The 20,977-nt window shown below is 38.3% G+C and overlaps 2 protein-coding genes across 5 annotated transcripts in view; one reads left to right on the forward strand and one right to left on the reverse strand.

Annotated features, from left to right (window-relative positions):
• The window catches only part of SPMIP7 (sperm microtubule inner protein 7), a 60,597-nt gene extending 43,019 nt beyond the window's left edge, over nucleotides 1-17,578 (reverse strand). Inside the window, exons 1-2 of the mRNA XM_055294444.2 lie at nucleotides 16,829-17,578; nucleotides 8,940-9,037 (exon numbers count right to left, since the gene is read on the reverse strand). Coding sequence (XP_055150419.1) covers nucleotides 8,940-9,037; nucleotides 16,829-17,381 — 651 coding nt within the window. The 5' untranslated portion in view covers nucleotides 17,382-17,578. The remainder of the gene's footprint in view (nucleotides 1-8,939; nucleotides 9,038-16,828) is intronic.
• A 2,687-nt stretch (nucleotides 17,579-20,265) lies between these two features.
• The window catches only part of ZPBP (zona pellucida binding protein), a 153,221-nt gene continuing 152,509 nt past the window's right edge, over nucleotides 20,266-20,977 (forward strand). For 2 of the 4 annotated variants that reach the window (XM_055293176.2, XM_063609571.1), the window contains exon 1: nucleotides 20,266-20,470. In XM_055293176.2, the coding sequence (XP_055149151.1) occupies nucleotides 20,344-20,470 (127 nt within the window). In that variant the 5' untranslated portion in view covers nucleotides 20,266-20,343. The remainder of the gene's footprint in view (nucleotides 20,471-20,977) is intronic. The other 2 variants (XM_055293175.2, XM_063609570.1) reach the window with 1 other exon arrangement.

Here is a 20,977-nt window from a genome sequence, read left to right on the forward strand (position 1 = left end):
TTGCTTTTTTAGAATTCCAACTTAAGCCATCAATCGACTCTTTAACTATACTTCTTTACATTGCATTTTAGTGACTGCTCTAGAGAAAACAACGTGCATGTTTAACTCTGCACAGTTCACTTAGAGTTAACATATCACTTCGCATAACGTGTACAAACATTGCAACCTGATGTTAATTTATCACATGCTTTCATCTCTTACTCTACAGTTGTCATACATATATTCAGAGGACAATGTTATACTTTTATTTAAAACAATCATATGAACCTTACAAGGAAAAAAGTAATATTTTATTAGGCAGGATTTCTTTTAGTGTACACTTGCTGGCAATAAATTTCCCTCATTTCCTTTACTTGAAGTTTTTAAATCATTTTAATATATTCATATTTAAACCCCCAAATATATCCATGTTCAAATCCCTGGAACCTGTGAACATGTTACTATTAAAAAGAAAAGCTGAGCGTGGTGGCTCATGCCTGTAATCCCAGAACTTTGGGAGGTCGAGGCCGAAGGATCATCTGAGATCAGGAGTTCAAGGCCAGCCTGGTCGACATGGTGAAACTCCATCTCTACAAAAAAAAAAAAAACAAAAATTAGCCAGGCATGATGGAAAGTGCCTGTAATCCTAGCTACTCAGGAGGCTGAGGCAGGAGAATTGCTTGAACCTGGGAGGTGGAGGTTGCAGTGAGCTGAGATCATGCCATTGCACTCCAGCCCGGGTGACAGAGCGAGACGCCATCTCAAAAAAACAAACAAAAAAAAAGAACCTTAAATCAAATTTAACAGTGTTTAATTGGGCAGAAAAAAAGATTCGTGAACAAGGTAGCACTCAACACAAAAGGAGTTCAGAGAGTTCCACTACAAAATGTGGGCAGGGAATATTTATAGCCAGAAAACAGAAGTGACATACAAAAATAGTCTACATGGTTACAGTTCCGTGTTTGCCTTAGTTTAACATGTTTTGCTGGTTTGCAGCCTGTGATTGGCTGAAAGCTTGGCTGCTATGATTGGCTGCAACACAGCTGCATGTTGTAAGAATTTACTCACAAGTTGTTAGGTTGCAGTTGGTTCACCTATAATTTAGATTACAGTTTATTACATACATAGGTTAGTTTCAGGCAAAATGTAACTTAATTTAACAATTATTCTCTTTTGCTCAGCCACTCAATTTTAAGAGATTGACCAAAACCTAGGCACTGACACTCCTTTCTGTCACCTTCATAATGGACTTGTTTGATCTCTATATAAATTCACAGTTCGTTATATGAAATTAGTTGGATGATTATGTTTTCCTCGTGTTTTTGTTACTCTAACTGTAATGAGATCTTTTGATGTACAAAGGATGGCTACATATGAACATTTATGATTCTTAAGGGATATAACACAGGAGGGAGGCCACTATAATGGCTTTTGGGAGGATAATATAAAGAAAGTGAAGTATACTATTCAACAGAAATCTCTGCGAACCAAACTCATCAGAACAAACAATTCAAAATTCAGGCAATAAAGACAGTTCGTCAGTATTTAAGTCTTAGTGGTCATAGTCTGTGTTTGGGGCGGAGTGGCAATTAAGAACCATAGTGTGCTGTAAAATGGTCTGAGTTAAAGAGATATCTATTTTTGTAGTTAGCTGGTAATATCAATCATAGTAATCTGTAGATGATTAAATGAAACACAGAGATGAGAAAATCTTAGACTAGCCATCCCTTGCCGTCCACCATTTAGGACGCCTGCAAACCAGCTGTTAGCTACTCCCACAAACACGTCACGTGTTTCTTTCCCCTGAGAAGTGTCCCTGGTGCATTCGGTGGCAGTGTCTACAGGAATCACAGTGTTGGCTACCTTTTAAATGAAGCTTTCTGTAGTAGTAAAACCAGGGGGAAGATAAGTGCAGCATTCAGTTCTGTTTAGCACCATATGCAAGACCCCAACATAAGCCAAGAAGAGATCTAACACTGTATGGTGTTCCATTAAGTGTTTTTGCTGAACATGACCTTTTTATCCCCCTTCAGGAGAGTGGCTTCTTCCCATTTAAACCCAGGAAAATATAATTGGCCACAAATTTCAAGATTTTTTCCCAATTTATGGATTACCTTCAAGTTCCATACAACTGGCACCATCTACCAACAAGAGTGAGCATCCAGGAACCTCATTAGAAACTTTTCTCAGTGGAAATTAACTTATCTTCATTCCACTTTAAGGTTAGTACTAATTTTGGTTATTGATCACTTTGGCCTTTGATTATGGAAGGTATTATGGAAACTTTCAGAGAAAGCTATTTGGAAGACAGGAGTGAGCCAGGCCCATTAGCAAGATATGAACCAGCAAGGAGGCAGAACACAGTAAACAAATTCTCCTCAGACCCAGTGTATCTGCAGGCCCCCAGGGGCTGGAAAAGAGGGCCACCTGGTGGCATGCGAGCAGAGGCCAGTTACACTTTTTCACTCATAGGCCTACATAGCGTGTGAGCCAGGTTCAGTTAGTAATTTATTTTCTGTGTGTGTGGTCCCTTTATAGCATGCTGGAAGGATGCATAACAGTATTCAGTGGAATGAGACCTTACTGCATTTAGTCCAGTGACATCATACAAGCAATTACTTGTACCCCCATAAGTGATCCCCAAATCTCGAGTATTCAATGCCTGGAAGCACAATATACCTTTTGTAGGCATCACCTGGATAGGTTTTTTATATTTGGTAGCCATTCTGTTATTAACTGGAAAGGTCAGAGTATTGTTTTCAATAAGCACAGGAAAGCAAGTAGCAGTCATGTCTAGAATATCAATTTCCACTCCTCCTTTGAGGTTTTAGCATGACTGTCACTGGTAACACAGACAGGCAGTGGCATGAGTGGAATCGTTTCCTGATTTGGGGGCAGTTTTAGCTACAAATTTAACAATTGTTTTGGTTTCTTACTGGAGCATAAGCCTTTGCTAAAGCCATCCACAAATCACAGTCCATGGCTTTTCCTGTAAAGAAAGGGAAGGATTAGGATGGCAGAAATAGGAAAAAGAGGAAAAAGGATAAGGTTTTCAGTTTTCATGATGTCGGAAAAGTCTTGATTTATGGCCTTAGGATAGCTGTCAATGTCTAAGATGCCATCTGCTTCTGGGGAAAAGCTTTCTTGGTCAGGTTTACCTTCATGTCTCAAACAGGTATACATTTCCAGGAGCTTGGAGGGGCTCTTTTGAGTTTTAAGATGTGAACCCAAGGTTTAAGCCTTTGATATTTTACTGCAGCATGGGTGGCAAGTAGAACTTGGTATGGTCTCTTCCAATAGGGAAAGGACCATGGGTTCAATGAGGTCTCTGATGTCATTTTCAGAAGATCCAATCTCCAGGTTCTGGGTTTTGAAAGGTCTGGTCGTTCTCAGTCTGTGGGTCATGGAAGATCTCCTTCACTTGGTGAAAATACACTTAGACATAATGCATTAAAGCCTGCAGTATTTAGTCATATCAGAGTTTAGGATAATGGAAGATACACGAGGTTCTATTATTAAGGGCATATGCCTTCCAGGAACTATTCCGTAAGGAGCCAATCGATGTTTTCCATTGGGGGTGGATTTGATTACCATTAAAGCCGAGGTAATATCTTTGGCCAATGCAATCAAATTGATTCAGTTAACTTTGCCAATTTCAGCTGTAAAATGCCATTAGTCTTTTGATCTTTCCAGAAGACTAAGGGTAATAGGGACAATGGTGACGCCATTGTGTGCATAAGCTTATTCAACTGCTTTCTAAATTGTCCAGTGAAATAGGTTCCTCTGTTGCTGGAGATTTCTCCAGGGATGCTCCATAAAGGAAATACTTTTTAAATAACTTCTTAGCTACCATCATAAGATCAGCTTTCCCAGATGGGAAAGCTTCTGTCCAGCCAGATAACATGTAAATACACTGATATCTCACTGAAAATGACAATTGAATAAAGTCCGATAGTGAAAATACACCACCTGAAGTTTTTATTGTTTTCATAGGATTATGAGTTTGACAAACCAAATGTTGGTTATAAACCATTTTATCAATTTGATAACAGCTACCCCTCCAGTATTTGTTCACAATTTGGATAATGCTGTCTGTTACATGATGAGTTGTAGAGTGAAGAGCTTTGTGGAGTGCAGAGCTTTTAACAGTGGAAGCTTCAAGGACTCAGGAAGTACCAGAAGGAAGTATTAGGCACCCATCTGAGAGCTCTGTGAGTACGCGTTTAACACTGAATTTACAGCCATTCGGATACCAATTTTGTTTTTCCAAATCAGGCACATTTCACAGTTTGTTAAATAGGTCAACATAGCGGAGTTGACTTGGATCAATCTTACAGAGTTTATTCAAATTGTGTATCCTAACAGTTTCAACACTAGCTGATTTAGCATAGAAATCTGCCAGGGAATTCCTTTGATATTCAGGTTTAGTTTTACAGCTATGAGCTTCAATCTTAATAATGGCAGTTTGTGATGATAAGAGGATAGCAGAAAGGAGTGCATTTGCTTGGAGACTGTTTTTAATGGGGGGTCCCCCTCTTTGTTTCTATAACATGCCAAAATCATGGAATACTCCAAAAGCATGTAACTATCTGTATAAATATTTACTGAATTGTCTTTAGCTATATGTACAAGCTCAGGAGAAACTGACTTATATTAGGTGAGAGTTCTCTTCTGTATTAACTCATTTCAGGTGATAAGATCATACCCTGCCTGGTATTTTCCTTCTGAGTTTTATAATAAGACCCAAAAACAAAAAGTATCAACTCAGGATTATCAAAGGGATTGTCTCACATATGAACATGAGGAGCCACTATTTCTAACACTACACTCACAATTGTGGTCTTCACCTGTATGAGGCAGGGGTAGTAGAGTAGCAGGGTTAAGTAAGTTGCAACATTTCAGATAGAAATTAGGAGACAAGAGAAGAATTCCAGAAGGTGTTAATCTACTTGCTGACAAATACAGAGTTTGACTGGAATTTAATATATATTTTTTGCAGTGTGCAAGACTTGCAAATAAAGCTTGTGTCTTAAAAGCGGCTCAGATGAAACTACCAATTTGGCTGCTGCTGCTACTGCTTTTAAACAATTAAAATATGCCTTAGCTACTGAGTCCAATCACAGGCTATAATACGTGATTGGCCTCTATTATCCTTCACGTTTTTGGGTAAGTACTCTTAATGCCTGCACGTTATTTTCGTGAATGAACAAGGTGAAAGGTTTAGCATAATTTGGAAGTCCTAAAACTGAAGGCTGTTGTAAGGCTACTTTCATTTGCAGAAAAGCCTGCTCATGGCTGTCTTCTCAAGGTAAATGCTCTGATACTGAGTTTCTAGTAAGCTAACCCAATGGTGAGGCCATTAGGGAAAATGTGGGACCCAGAATCTGTATTATCCTGCAAGCTCGAGAATGCCTCTTATTGTTTCTTTTAATTGTAGGTCAGGAAAAGCTTTGAGTAGTTTTTATTCTCTCAGGCAAGAGGAGAATTGCTTCAACACTCAGGTTACATCCTAGCGAGTGAATATTTTTTTCTTGAAAACAGAAGTTTTTCCATTAAAACATTGTGACCCTTAGGAGGCCAGCAAGTTGCTATAAAAGGATATTGAATTTTTCCCCTCTACTTAAGAATAGTGTTAGTTATTTCTGATTCTTTGTTTTTATGTATCTATTTTTTTAAAGAGCTTTTCAAAATCCCACAAAGACATAGTTAGAATATTGATTTAGATGGCATTGAAACTATAAATCAACTTAGGAAGCTCTAAACTTTTTAAACATTTTAAGTTTCCGTTCCAGCTAATAGCATATTTCCTTGTCTATTTAGGTTTTAGATTTTCTCTCAGTACATTTACTAGTTTTGCCATAGGATTCCTGAATATAGTTTCATAAATTTATTACTCAATAGTGAATAGTTTTTGATACAATTTTAAGTGATAGGTTAAATGTTTTAAAATTTTCTGTTTCTTGCTGATATTTAGAATACAATAAATGCATTTCCAATAATGTTTATTTCTAAAAACCTTATTCAGTTTCTTTTTATCACAGTAGTTTAACTGTATAGGCTGGAGTCGGTGGCAGATTGCCTGAGCTCAGGAGTTCCAGACCAGCTTGGGCAACATGGGGAGACCCTGTCTCTACAAAAATACAAAAACTAGCTGGGCATGGTGGTGCATGCCTGTAGTCCCAGCTACCTGGGGGGCTGAGGCAGGATGATGGCTTGATCTCAGGAGGTTGAGGCTGCAGTGAGCTGTGATCACGCCACTACACTCCAGCCTGGGTGACAAAGCAAGACTCTGTCTTAAAAATAAAATAAGGTAAAATAAAATGAAAAGTAATTTAACTGCATATTTATTTGGATGTCTACATACATAATCATATTATCAAGAATAACAGTGTTGTTTAGTCACCTCCAATTTGTATACCATTTTTATGTTTGCTTGACTGGGCTGGCTATGAACTTCAGTGCTTAGGTGAAAGGAGGAGGAGAAAACAGGACATGAAAGAGGACAGACTTGCTTGAGACTGATTACAGAGGGGATGCTTTCAACATTTCACTATTTAATATTAAGTTTGATTTACCTTTTCACAGACATCCATTATTAATTTAAGGATAATGTCAATCCTTTTTGTCAGTTTTTTTCATATCTTGAGATGAGTAGATGACTTGTATTTTAATCAGTTAATACAACGAATCACATTTATCAATTTTCTAAAGTTAAGCAAACCTTACATACCTGAAATAAACCTAACTTTATAATGATGTATTAACCATTTGCATATCGCTATATTCTAAAAGTGCATATGTTTTTATTTTTTACAAGGCATCTTTTATTATTGAGTTCTAGTTTAATTTTGTTGCAATCAGAGAACATGTTTCTATAATTTCAATTCTTTTGATTTCATTTGATTTGTTTGATATTCCAGAATATAATTTATCTCTGTGAACGTTCTGTGTGCCACTGTTATTTATATCAATTAGGTCAAGTTAGTTCACAATGTTTTTCATATGTTCCATATCCCCCTTTTTCTCTGTCTACCTTTCCTATAAACTACTGAGGACAGAGTTTTGAAATATCTACGAACTTTAAATCTGCCTTTCAGTTCTATAAGTTTGTGCTTCATGTATTTTGAGTTCTGTTATTAGGTGATATACATTTTAAATACATTTTACGTACATTTTACTGATTGATCCCTTTCCTATTATAAAATATCTGAGTCCTTAGTAAAATTTCTTTTTCTGAAATTCACTTTGTCTGATGTTATTACAGCTAATTCTGCATTAATTTGACTAGTTTTTGAATGATATATATTTTCACATCTTACCTTAAACTTCCATTTATATTTCACATGGTTTTCTTGTGGTCAGTGTATAGTAGGGTATTAATTTTTTTTTTTTTTTTTTTTTTTGAGACAGAGTCTCTCTGTCGCCCAGGCTGTAGCGCAATGGTGCGATCTTGGCTCACTGCAACTTCTGCCTCTCGGGTTCAAGCGTTTCTACTGCCTCAGCCTCCAGAGTAGCTGGGATTACAGGCGCCCGCCACTACATCTGGCTAATTTTTGTATTTTTAGTAGAGACAGGGTTTTACCATGTTAGTCAGGTCAGTCTTGAACTCCTGACCTCAGGTGAGCCCGCCTCGGCGTCCCGAAAGTGCTGGAATTACAGGCGGGAGCCACTGCACCCAGCCGGGTCTTAATTTTTTATCCAACTAACAATTTGTGACTTTTAAGTTCATTATATTAAATTCTATTTAACAGTGGACATAATTTGGTTTAAATCTGTTTTTGTTTTCTATTTGTTTTATCTTCTCTATTTTTCTTTTTTTTTTTTTTTTTTTTGAGACGGAGTCTCGCTCTGTCGCCCAGGCTGGAGTGCAGTGGCGCAATCTCGGCTCACTGCAAGCTCCGCCTCCCGGGTTTACGCCATTCTCCTGACTCAGTCTCTCGGAGTAGCTGGGGCTACAGGCGCCCGCCATCACGCCCGGCTAAGTTTTTTTGTATTTTTAGTAGAGACGGAGTTTCACCGTGGTCTCGATCTCCTGACCTCACGATCCGCCCGCCTCGGCCTCCCAAAGTGCTGGGATTACAAGCGTGAGCCACCGCGCCCGGCCGAATTGCACTCTTTAAGGAGTTGAATTTTATGGTGCATGACATGTATCTCAATAAAGCTGTTTTTTAAAAATGTTTTTATATCTGTGTATGTCTTAGGATTCTTTAAGTATCTCAATTTAAAGGCCAAGGATTTAGAGACTATAAAATCTACACAGGAAGATGATTAAGAACATAATCCTTAAATTCTGAAAAATATTTAGGTTTAAATTTTGGTTTTATATTTATTATGTCTTATCAAAAGTCAGTTACTTAACATCATTGGGCTTCTGTTTTCTCAAATAATATGAGAATAACAACACTACTTGTTAAGGAGCAGGGATTCAGACAGTATTGTTGTTCCAGTGATATATTGTGGGAATGTCCTCGGGCCAAGGGGAGTGAAGACAGTAGAATAGGAGAAGGAAAAGAAGCTAGTGAGAATGCAGCTGGAGAGTAGCATTAATCTGTTGCTCTAAGAAGTCAGTCAGTCACTGGCCAAAATCTGAAAGAGACAGCATGAGAAGGTGCAGTCCTCCAGTCTGGTGGCTGTTAGCCTTTCAGTGGTCATCACTCATTGCTACTGGGAATAGACACACTTGCCAGTGAAGGGAGTCTGTGATGGGCACCAGCTGCATCTACTACTCACTCCTCCCCCATGGTATTGTAGGAATGATGCAAGGTAATGCATAATATACATTGATTGCAAGGGTCTGCACAGTACCTGGAACATAAGAAGAACTATATACATAGTAGCTATTCATCTAAGGCATACAATATCAAATAACTAAACAATGAAGTAAACTAATTATATATATACAATACAATGAAATAAACTAATTATATATATATAATACCACCCAGCAAGAAAAATCTTACTGTACATGTTGCCTCCTCATCAAATGTAAATATGTGACTTATTGAGCGTCCTTCATGATGAGGTTGTAAAGGAGTGACTTTCAGAGGGCTTGTCCAACCTGAAAACACAAAAAAAGTGAATGGGATTTTGGTTAAAAACACAATAAAAGTTCTTTTTTCAACAGAAATATTTACTATTAGAAGCTAGACTGTGTGATCTTAATTCATTTTTTAATGGATTATTTAATAACTCTTCTGGATCTTTTAGCTGTGAGAACAGAATAGCTCTGGAATTTCTATGTGAGCCTAATTACAATAGTGCAGAATCACTTGTTATTTCTCACTTATTATTGGAAGATACCTATTTGGTACTATACATCTATGTATGTGCACACAGACATGTTGGGGATGGTGGTGACACAAGGTGAGTCTGGTTATTATGCAGATAATTCATATAATGATAGATTAGAATTCCTAAAAAACTAGCCAATTATAAAAAGCAGCCTTCAAAAATATTTAGTACACTGTAATTGGAAGCTTTTATATAAAGATGAAAAACAGGGCTCCTGGTTTTGAGGTGTCCGTAAGCAAATGGAAAGTACAAACATATAAGTAGATAATTTCAATATGGTGTGGCAATACAGCAATAGCTGAGCTCAGAGTGCTGTGGGGGTGCATAGGAAGGATACCTAAGAATACCTAGTCTAACCAGGTTGTCGGGGCTTAGGGACATCTCCCCAAAGATAACACTTGATATAATCTTGACAATTAAAGTAGAACTTGGATGAAAAAGGAGAAGTAGAGGAAGCGTAGTTGTTCCAGGAACGGAAACAGTATGCGCAATGGTAGTCCCGCTCTGTGAGAGCCTCTTAATGTGTATAGAAATTAAAAAATGTTAGGTATAGCAGATTGTAAAATGGTAGATAGGAAATGGTAGAAGATAAGCAAAAGAAATAGTCCAAGGTCAGGGCATGAAAACCTCGGACTCAACCTGCAGATGGATTGCCCTTGAAGGGTTTTAATAAGAGAGATAGATTACTTTGGTTTGGGCAGGTGACTAGCATAGGCGAAGATAATTGCGGTGTCTCTGATGGTTTCCATAGAGATCAATTCTCCTATCCCATGGGGGCTTCTGATTTGGTCCCCTACTTCATAGCTTTGTTCCACGAATTAATCCAAATTGGCAAAATGTAAAATTAAAAGTTAAAATTTGAGATCAGGATGGACAGCACAGAGATGTTGAAGCATGAGAGAGATGCATTGTGAGAGGTGCTTAGGGAAGGATAGGAGCTCCATGGTCATCTGTGGATGCCACTCTGGAGCAACTCTATCACAGATGCCACCTATCTAATATTATATATTTATATATGTAAATACATATTATATATGATCTTATATACTTACAAGTATATACATTATATATTACATATAATATATACTTACAAGTATATACATTATATATTACATATAATATATACTTACAAGTATATACATTATATATTACATATAATATTATATACTTACAAGTATATACATTATATATTACATATAATATTATATACTTACAAGTATATACATTATATATATATATAAGTAATGCATATACTTACTTGCTTGGGTTCCAGAGTGACATTCATGAGTTATTTGACCCATCTGAGCCTCATTTTCCTAAACTTTAATGACTACTGTCAGAGTTATAAAAACTGTAATTAATGAATACAAAAAAATAAACAAACTATGGCATGTAGTTTAAGTGCTCAACATGTTTATTAATTAACAATTAGTGGTTGTAATATCATTAGTATTTTTAGTACTAATCTAGTAATACTATTTTCATGATGATGATAATGATGATTGATGATAATTCAGTCAATATTTGACTGAGAAACTCAGGACAGAATCTAAAATGGGGATTTTCAAAGGAGGAATAGAGAACAAGTGTATACTGGATAGTCTGTGGGTTTAGAAGGGCCAGTTAGAGAACAGAGTGTCAGCGGACCTCAGTGCACTATTGTTGACTTTGAAGCTTGAGGTGATCACATGAGTAGGATATGGGTAGCCTCTAGGAGCAGACAGAGTCCCTTGGCTGACAGTGCATGAGGAAATAAACAGTTTAGATGGAAGAAACTGGATTCTGCAACAATCTGAATGCGCTTGGAAGTTGATTTTTCCCCAGACCCTCTATAGATAAGAATCAAGATAACACCTTGATTTTGGCTTTATTTATTTATTTGAGACAGAGTCTCACTCTGTTGCCCAGGCTGGAGTGCAGTGGCATGATCTCTGCTCACTGCAACCTCCGCCTCCTGGGTTCAAACAATTCTCCCACCTCAGCTTCCTGAGTAGCTGGGATTACAGGCACGCACCACCACAGCCAGGTCATTTTTGTATTTTTAGTAGAGGCGGGGTTTCACCATGTTGGCTAGGCTGCTCTTGAACTCCCGACCTCAGATAATCCACCTGCCTCGGCCTCCCAAATTGCTGGGATTACAGGCGTGAGCCACGGCTGTGCTTGGCCAATTTTGGCATTATTATTATCATGGATTCTAAACAGAAGACCCAGATGACATTCCCCAGACTTCTGATCCACAAAGCTGTGATTAATGGGCTTCACCTTAATCTGGAAAGTTTGTGTCAATTTATTACAGCAGCAAGAGAAAACTAATACAGACACAGAGGTGAGAGGCCAAAGCAAAGGGAGGAAAGGAATGCTGAATCCCATGGTCATTTCAGTTTTAAGAACCATGAGGATGATTCTGTCTGTGACACAGCTGGACAAAGGAAACTGTCTAGAAGTCTATTGTTCCAAGAGCAATAGGATGGCATTTTGTGGTATCTATCTTATTTGGAGCCATTCAAACAACTGCTTTGAAAAAGCAGGAAATTAGGAAAACAATAAAACTTGAATTCTAATATTAAGCCAGATTAGAAGAAAGGACTCTGGACAATGAATTACACCTCAGAGTCATCAAATTTAAGACTAAGTATGAGGATATCCTTTCCTCCACTCCGTTTCAGAATCTACTATTTGAAAAACAAACAATTCTAAAACCTAATGGCTTAAGTCAACCATTTATTCTCTCCCAGGATTCAGAAGATAGTTGGGGGTGGTTCTTTCACATGGTGTCAGTTTCAATAGCTGCAAAGGTTCAAAAATGGCCTCACTCACATGGCTGGCAAGCTAGTATTGACCATTAGCTGGGGGCTTAGGGGGGCATACTGGCAAGTGTCTTGTATTTGTTCCTGTGGGCATAGGTTGGTCTTTCACAGGATAGTGACTGAGATCCCAGATAAGACTCTGAAGAGGACTAATCCCAATGTGCAAGTACTTATCAAGTCTCCATTTGCACAATGCTTACTATAATATAATTGGCCCAAGCCAGTCAAATGTCCAGGCCCAATGTCAACGTGAGAAGTAAACAGTTTATTGGTAAGAGTGGCAGGCACACACAGGAACAGCGTGAATTGCTGAGGATCACTTTTGGACCAGCTACCATTCATCACTTCTTCATAAATTTAAAAAGGTTAAAATCATACAGTGTCTTTTCCAGTAAAAATGAAAAGAAACTAAAAATCAACAAAAGAAGGGAAACTGGAAAATTAACAGATATATAGAAATTAAACATGATGCCACAAAACAAAGGATCAAATAAGAAATCATAAAGGAAATGGGAAATTATCTTGAGAAAAAGGATTTTATTTATTTATTTATTTATTTATTTATTATTATTATTTTTGATGGCGTCTCACTCTGTCACCCAGGCTGGAGTGCAGTGGCACCATCTTGGCTCACTGCAAGCTCCACCTACCAGGTTCACACCATTTGCCTGCCTCAGCCTCCCAAGTAGCTGGGACTACTGGTGCTCACCACCACGCCCGGCTAATTTTTTATATTTTTAGTAGAGATGGGGTTTCACCATATTAGCCTGAATGGTCTTGATCTCCTGACCTCATGATCCACCTGCCTCGGCTTCCCAAAGTGCTGGGATTACAGGCATGAGCCACCGTGCCCGACTGAAAAATGAAAATTTAAACAACAAAATTTATGGGGAATGACCTTAGCAAGATGGCAGAGTAGGAAACTCTGAACTTCCTCTCCCCAGTTAATAAACTGATTCATGAACAAGTTACCTTTGTGAGAAATACAGAAACGAAGTGAAAGGCTCCTGCACCTTGACAGAATGCAAAACAGATGCACTGAAGGTGATATGGAGATTTGAGTTAGTCACCCTCTTGCAGATTCCCTGCCCCTGGTGCAGTACCAGACAATCAGGAAGAGATTTCCTAGCTCTCAGATTCATTCAGGGTGTTCTCCCCTCAACTGGTTCCCATGTTTAGCACCCCAACTTTTCCAAGGGAGCTCCCCAGAGGACTGGCTTCTGTCTTGCCACTCCTGGAGCCCTGAGGGGTATGGTACAATCTAATGATCCAAGAGTGAACAGAGATTGCATTCTGGACTGGTGGATAGCACAGACTCTCCCATATGCTCAGCACAGAGTAAGCAGATTTTAAATAATCCTCTCTCTCAGCCCCCTAGAAAAAGTTGATTCACTCATGTGTCCAGCACCCCAACTTCTCGGTAGTTGCCTAAAGAACTAGGATTTATCTCACCAGTCCTGGAACTCTGATGAATCCAACATAGTCTAACCCCCTGGGGAAAGACGGAGAAGGTAGCCTGGGCTTGTAGATGCCACAGATCTAGATCTAGAGATAGTCACCATAGATCCAAGAGTTGATCCAGGACCCCAGCTTCTCTGGGGCTGCTCCAAAAAACAGCATCTGTCTTATCAGTCATGACACTCTGATGAATCTGGCACAGTCAGTTGCCTTTGGGATAATGGAAATGGGAGTTTGGGCTAGTAGTCACCATAGCTCCCCCTCTCCTCAGCACAGAGCAAGTGAACAAAAATCCCATCTCTCAGGTTCACGTGGGAAGGAAAACAGTTGGCAGAGGTTCTCAAATCTCTGGCCAGGCTGAAGGGTGAAGGTCTTCTTCTTTACAAGACCAGGTCATGAAGAATGGAAGAACTGCCTGCTTTGTCTCATGTGGAAACACCTACACAGAGAGTGAAGGAAAATGAAGAATCAGGCAAAGATCCTCCAAACAAAGGAAGAAGATAAATTTTCAGAAACCAATCCTAATAAGATAGAGTTAAATAATGTACCCCACAGAAAACTGTCACGAAAATGCTCACCAAGGTCAAGAGAATCATAAATGCAGGAAGAGATAGACAGCAATACAATAGTAGTAGGATATTTTAGTACTGCACTTTTAATAATGAATAGAACATCCAGACAGGAGATCGATAAGGACATAGAGGACTTGAAAAACACATAGATCAAATAGACCTAATACTCACAGAAATTTTGGACATATACTACAACATGAGTGAACCTGAAGGACATTATGGTAAGTGAAATAAGCCAATCACAAAAGACAAATAATATGTGATTTCACTTAAGTGAGGAACCTAAAGTAGTCAAAATCATAGATAACAGAAGATATAATGGTTGTTGCCAGGAGTTCATAACTCCTGGCAGGGAGGGAAATAGGGGGTTGTTTAATGGGTAAAGAGTTTCAGTTTTGCAAGATGAAGTGAATCCCAGAGATGGATGGTGGTGATATTTGCACAGTATGAATATACTACTTAATACTAATTAACTATAAAGATGGCTGTGGTGAATGTCTGTATCCCCCCCAGATTCGTGTGTTGAAGCCTAACTCCCAATGTGATGTTATTTGGAGGTGAAGACTTTGGGAGGTAATTAGCTTTAGATGAGGCAAATAAGGTAAGACCTCCATGATGGCATTAGTGTTAAGTAGAGGAAGGGAGACTAGAGCTCTCTCTCTCTCTCTCTGAGGATGCAAGGAAAAAGAAGCCTTCTATAAGCTAGAATGAAGGTCTTCACCAGCAATCAAATATACCGATTCTATGATTCTTGGCTTCCCAGCCTCTAGAACTACGAGAAACAAATATCTGTTGTTTCAGCCACCCAGTCTTTAGTATTTTGTCATGCAATGTGACTTAATACAATGGTTTAAAAAAAGATAGAAAGACATACAAAGTGATATCAATAGTGATATCAGGAGGCCAAAGTGGAGGACAATCAAGGAAGTGACAATAGACGAGGTCTATTTCTTCTGTGATAACAAAGGCTGGATCATCTACTGCAATGAGAGGCAGAGTTCTATGAAGGATTTGAATATAATTAGAATAAATTTAGAATAGTTAATTGGTAGATGATAAAGAGAGGCAACTGGATCAAGAAAGGAAGTACTAAACACAGTAAAAGGTCTATACAAGTTTGGAATGGGGCAAGAAGAAATCAGCAATATAATATTTTATGATCTTTCTTTGATATTTGTGAAAGTCCACTGAAGAGAGCATACCAGTGTGTGATGTAATTAATTCTGAAATGTCCGTCTTTATGAGAATGTATTAGAAAGAATGTGTATTTAGGTTTGTTAAAACCTGAAAGTACTTATCATTTACAATTAATGATTATTTCCAGGATGTACAAAGTCATTGAAAGCCTAGGACAAATTATATTGAACTCTGTCCCCAAATTGCAGGTATTACTTTTTGAAACTCTTAATAGCTAATAATAAGAGCTACTATTAATGAAATGTTTTATCAGGTTTCAGGGATTCTGCTAAGCACTTTACAAGTGTTAATTCATTTGATTCTTACAAATGTTTAAAGGAAGTAAAATTATTCCTAATTTATGTATGAAGAAACTGAAAATTTTGGACTTCTTACAATCTGACATTAATTCTTTATTTTAGGTATTTTTACATAAAATAGCCCTTTACTTATTATCTTATGAAGTTTCACTCTTAGGTGAGTTTTTTTTTTTTTTTTTTTTTACATAAAATGAGCCTTACTTGTTATCTTATGAAGTTTTACTCTTAGGTGAGTTTTACAAGTAAGGATACACAGGCATAAAGAGAATAGTAACTAGCCCTGGGTCGTACAGCAACTGAGTTTTTGCCAGAGTTCAAGGCCAGACAGTCTGAGTCTAAAGTCTGTTCTCTAAATTCCTCTGTTTCACTGATTCAGGCAGTGAAATACATGGGACATATGAGCTCTATACTTGGTTCTGACTTGGTGGTACAAAGTCTGTTAACACCATTTTAGCCCTATGTTAGCTTTGCTAAACCATTTCTTCAACCTATCATTTCTTAGAATAATGTTTAAAAGTCTTCTTCTTATAGCATTTGGCCCTTTCCTTTTCCCAAGCTAAAAATGTTGATCTTTTTACATTCCTGCCTGCCAGACAGCTTTTATACAGAAAATAGTACCTGTGGCTTTCCTTTGGAGGTGTTTCTCATCATTTAGAGGAACTTCATTTACAGGAGTTCTTACAGAGAAACCACATGGTGCAGATGTCAGTAAGGGGTCATCAAACCTGCCTCCATGGCTGTGGAGCTATTTATGCAGAGTTTGCTTCATTTCAGCTTCTGTTCTTATTGGAGCCTAAACATTTATGTTCAAGTACTTAAATTTTTCCCATTTTATTTCAATCCTTAAAACTAACTCTTTCGTAATCATCAGTGAATTAATTATTTCAAAGGAGAGAGACAGATAAGGGGGATTTCTATACAATTATCAAAGTGATACGTAAGATCCCCGTGGTAAAACAAGCTTATCCATATATCTAGAATAAATAATGTTATATACTTTGTTAATCACTAATGAATGTTCTTTTCTTAAAGAATAAATTTTCTTTTACAAATAAGTTTATAAGGTTTATCATTCCTTTGTTTCTTATAATCTGTAATTTAAAAATAAAACCTTTTTCAGATCATTGTAATTTTGTTAATTTAACTGCCTAAATATTGAATCTTATGTCCATACTCTCTTCCCTCGAGTATTTAAAAAATAGAAAGTTCATGTCGCTTCACTTACCTCCAAGTCTTGCTCTGATAGAAATGTCTGGTACTTCCCTGGAATTCCATCTCCTGTTTTGTTGCAGTTCTTCTGATAGATTTTTTTGCCTTTTTATTGTTGTTTGAAATTCTGTGTCTGGTCTGGGAACTCGATGTTGAGGTTTCACATCACTAAAATCCACTAGGGTTGGTATGGTTCTGCCAATGCCAGGATTTAAATCAGCATCACCACCAGGACTCATAAACCCTGAACAGGAATCACGTAAGGGCACATCATCCCGAAGTGGAAATAATGGATAATGTGGCCCATATGGTGGGGGATAAGGATAATGTAAATGATAGTCTGGCAAAACTGAAGGGGGATAAGGGTGAAATTTAAGAAAAGTAGGGTTGCATTTCTTTTCAAATCTGCCATAGTTATGTCTGTTCTCAAAACCTTTCACAAAAGGCATGTTCATTTTTCTTAAGAGATCATAATAGTGTGGGTAATCTATATTCTCAACAGTTCCTGAAAGGATGGATCTTTTAGAGATATTTATCTTTCCAGGCGTGTCCTGAATCTCTACATCCATGGCCTTTTTCTTTAGAATTTTTGATAACTATAAAGTATTTCTGATAATTCCTTTAACTATATAAACTCTATTTCCAATAACTAAAGATCTGTGTTAAACTAGTATAAAATTGACACAGCTTTCTAAATGTTGGCAGATAATTTTGTTTTTCTTTTTAAGGTAAATATTTTCCTCCACCAAAGGAAGAATAGGGCGATGAAAGAACAGGACAGAAGGAGAAAAAAGCAGAGCCCTTGTTGCTTGGCAACGGCTAGAACTCTTAACACACTGAACCATTTATTATGTACATCATAATTCTTAAGAAAAACAAAAATAGCCTTGGTACTAATATTTCCATGATACTTTTCTCCCCAATGCTCAGGAAAGCTGTGTTCATTTACTTATTTTAAAATTTTTCCATAAGTTGGTATTTTATGGGTATAAAATATATTTAAGGAGTGTAAATAAAGCAGTCAAGTGAGAATACATTTCCCAAAAGTATATATGTGACTACAATTAAGTATTTATAGATATAACACTTGCTATCTAATTAAATGTAAATCTAAATGCACTACAAAATATGAACATTACTAAAGTTAAATTGGTATATCTAATTTTTTTTTTTTTTTGAGATGGAGTCTCGCTCTGTCGCCCAGGCTGGAGTGCAGTGGTGTGATCTTGGCGCACTGCAAGCTCCGCCTCCCATGTTCATGCCATTCTCCTGCCTCAGCCTCCCAAGTAGCTGGGACTACAGGTGCCCACCACCACGCCCTGCTAATTTTTTGTATTTTTAGTAGAGACGGGGTTTCACCATGTTAGCCAGGATGGTCTCCATCTCCTGACCTTGTGATCCGCCTGCCTCAGCCTCCCAAATTGCTGGGATTACAGGCGTGAGCCACCACGCCCAGCCCTGGTATATCTAATTTTTAGGAAAAACAGAAAATTATAATGAAAGTACAGGTACATCTTTACATGCCCTAAATTATCTTTACTTCCCTTAAATTTGCCATGGTGTCCAGAGTAAGAACAGTAAGAGTTTTAAATTTGTTTTAGGAAAAATTATCTTTACTTCCCTTAAATTTGCTATGGTGTCCAGAGTAAGAACAGTAAGAGTTTTAAATTCATTTTAGGAAACCACAACGGGTATCAGTTAACTGTCTGCACACAAAATATCATTTAAATCACTAATATATTGGTTCACTTAAAAGCTCTTTTACCTGGATAATTTCATCTTGCATGAACTACTATAAGAAGAAATGCAGATATTAGAATTTGAGGTAAAAGTTCACATCATCCTTACTGCAGCAAAAATGTTAAAACAGGCAAGATTTTAGCTTTGAAGAGTCAGGCACATAATCGTTAATCAGGCCAACTGTCAAGGGTGATATGTTTGGTATAATCAGAATGCCTATGCCCCACTGAAAGTCTTTACAATTTTAAGATATACTATTAAACAAGTGAGATTAAATTAGGTGGTTAGGCTGTCAGTTTTAAATCCCTCATCCAGATCATAGCATGTCAAGTGACAGTTTTTAGTCCACCCATGATCACTCATTTCTTCATATCAAAAGTGATAACTCACTTGTAATTAGGCATTCTATATTTAGTTGCTCAAACTTCATTCTTCAATGTATTTGCACCAACTGCTTAAGATTTATTTCTATCACAGCTCTGCTCCCATTAAGTAAATCCTTCCAGCAGCGGAAAAGTAGAGGCATGAGTCTCTTTCAATTTCTCTAAAACAAATTTTGGCTATAAATGGCCTCTTAGGCTGTGTATGGGAAAATAATAACCCCCATAACTTTGTACTTAGAATGGATCCTTTACAAGTGACAGATTAGCAAGAGAAAAACAGAAGTTTGTTGATATATTTTATTTATATATGAGGAACATCCAGAGAATGAGTAGTTCTCAAAGAAGCGTCTTTGAATTCCAGCTTGTATAGCATCTTCAACAAATACTAGGAAATTTTTAGAGATGTGACAAAGGAAAGGTACTCTGAGTTTCTACAGGCAGTAACTTGGGCTAAGCAAACAAATAGCAGACAAAAGATGGTTTTAAAAAAAGCTAATATTAATTTCTCTGATACCATTTCAAGGCTAATGAGGGTCTGAAGCTGTCTTCAGTGGTTAACCTTTGTTCACCCTGGTAAAGGAGTGGGGCAGGATACCTTTTCTCTTTCTAAATCTATGTCTTGCTTCTGGGTAAAAAGAGGGAAGGTGGACAGCTCTCCTGCATCTGCTGGTTGTCTTCAGGGCAGCAATCCTTCATATTTGAGAAGGTATATTCTGGTCTCCCACACAGGATAGATGGTTTTGTATGTTTTGCTGAATTTAGGTGACACTATAAGATGATCTTCCAGTCTATTTTAGAAAGTAAACTTCATCTATGGTTGTTTCCTCTGTCCTTCCAACAAGCTTCTTTCTGAGGCTAAAGGCCTTACTTATCTTTAATTCCCACTAAGTGTGTATTGCATTTATCTCCCAATTAAGTTCCACACATCCATAAAATACTGGCTGCTGACACTACTAGATCAAAGCAATCCACTGAGCGCTTTACACGTCTTAACTCATGCATTCTCACTATCTGTTGTTCGAAACTGGGTCCCACATCTACCACCTGGCTTATAAAAAGGGCCTTCCAATCACAAACGCTATGCAAAGGTAAAAGCACGGGCTTTGGGGCCCAACGATTCTCTCTCAGCTCTAGGATCTTGGACAAATCACTTATGTTCTTGAGGATGCCCTGCTTGGCGGTGTTGTCCTGAAGGCCTGGGAGCCGCACAGCACAGCTGGAGAGTGTAGGCCCCACCAGCTATGTGGAGACACAGGTTAACCCCTAGTCTACCACCCCGGCGGAAGTGGGAGCACGTCCATCAGGTCCGTTGTTCCGGTCCTCCGCCCGCCAACTTCCGGCTGCAGATGGGTGCGCGTTGCCTAACGACCTTCCGCGCGGACGGTGGGCCGGCGACGGTGGCGTGTGGATGGAGGCTTCCGCCCTTGGCCCAGCGCGGCGGGGCAGGCGGCCGACCCGGGTCGCCGGCTCCCTGCTCTCTCGGGCCGCCATCCTCCTCTTTATCTCCGCCTTCCTGGTGCGGGTGCCCACATCAGGTGAGGGTCCGCGCCGCCCTGCCGGCTCCTCAGGGACAACCGCAGCTTCCCCCACTCTTCGAATTGCCTTTTCTTGTGTCACGTGAATCCGTTTTATATAGAGACACCTTGCTCACTAATACGTGACAAGAAAGGCTTATTTTTTATAGAAGTCGTACAAAGGCACTCTGTATTTGCATAGAGGAGTGAATGACAGGAAATCAAGGTATAGATAGATCACTACCTCACCCACAGTTGAAGTTTTACAATTAAATTGCTTTGTTAATAAACTCCCCAATTCAGTCCATGGGTCATCTGCCAGGTTTGCATTTCAGTATGTGAACTCTGTAATGATGAGCTCAGTGTATTTCAAATAGGCAACCTGCTGCTTTGAAATTATCCGTGATGGTGGAGCGCCATCTATTGGTTTTAGCTGTAAAATATAGGAAATAATGCGATTTTGAAGTTTTGACCTCTAAAGAATTGAAGTACTTGTCTATACTCTTTTAAAAATACATTTAAGATACT

This window comes from Symphalangus syndactylus, chromosome 9 (genome assembly GCF_028878055.3).
Source record: "Symphalangus syndactylus isolate Jambi chromosome 9, NHGRI_mSymSyn1-v2.1_pri, whole genome shotgun sequence".
Lineage (NCBI taxonomy): Eukaryota > Metazoa > Chordata > Mammalia > Primates > Hylobatidae > Symphalangus > Symphalangus syndactylus.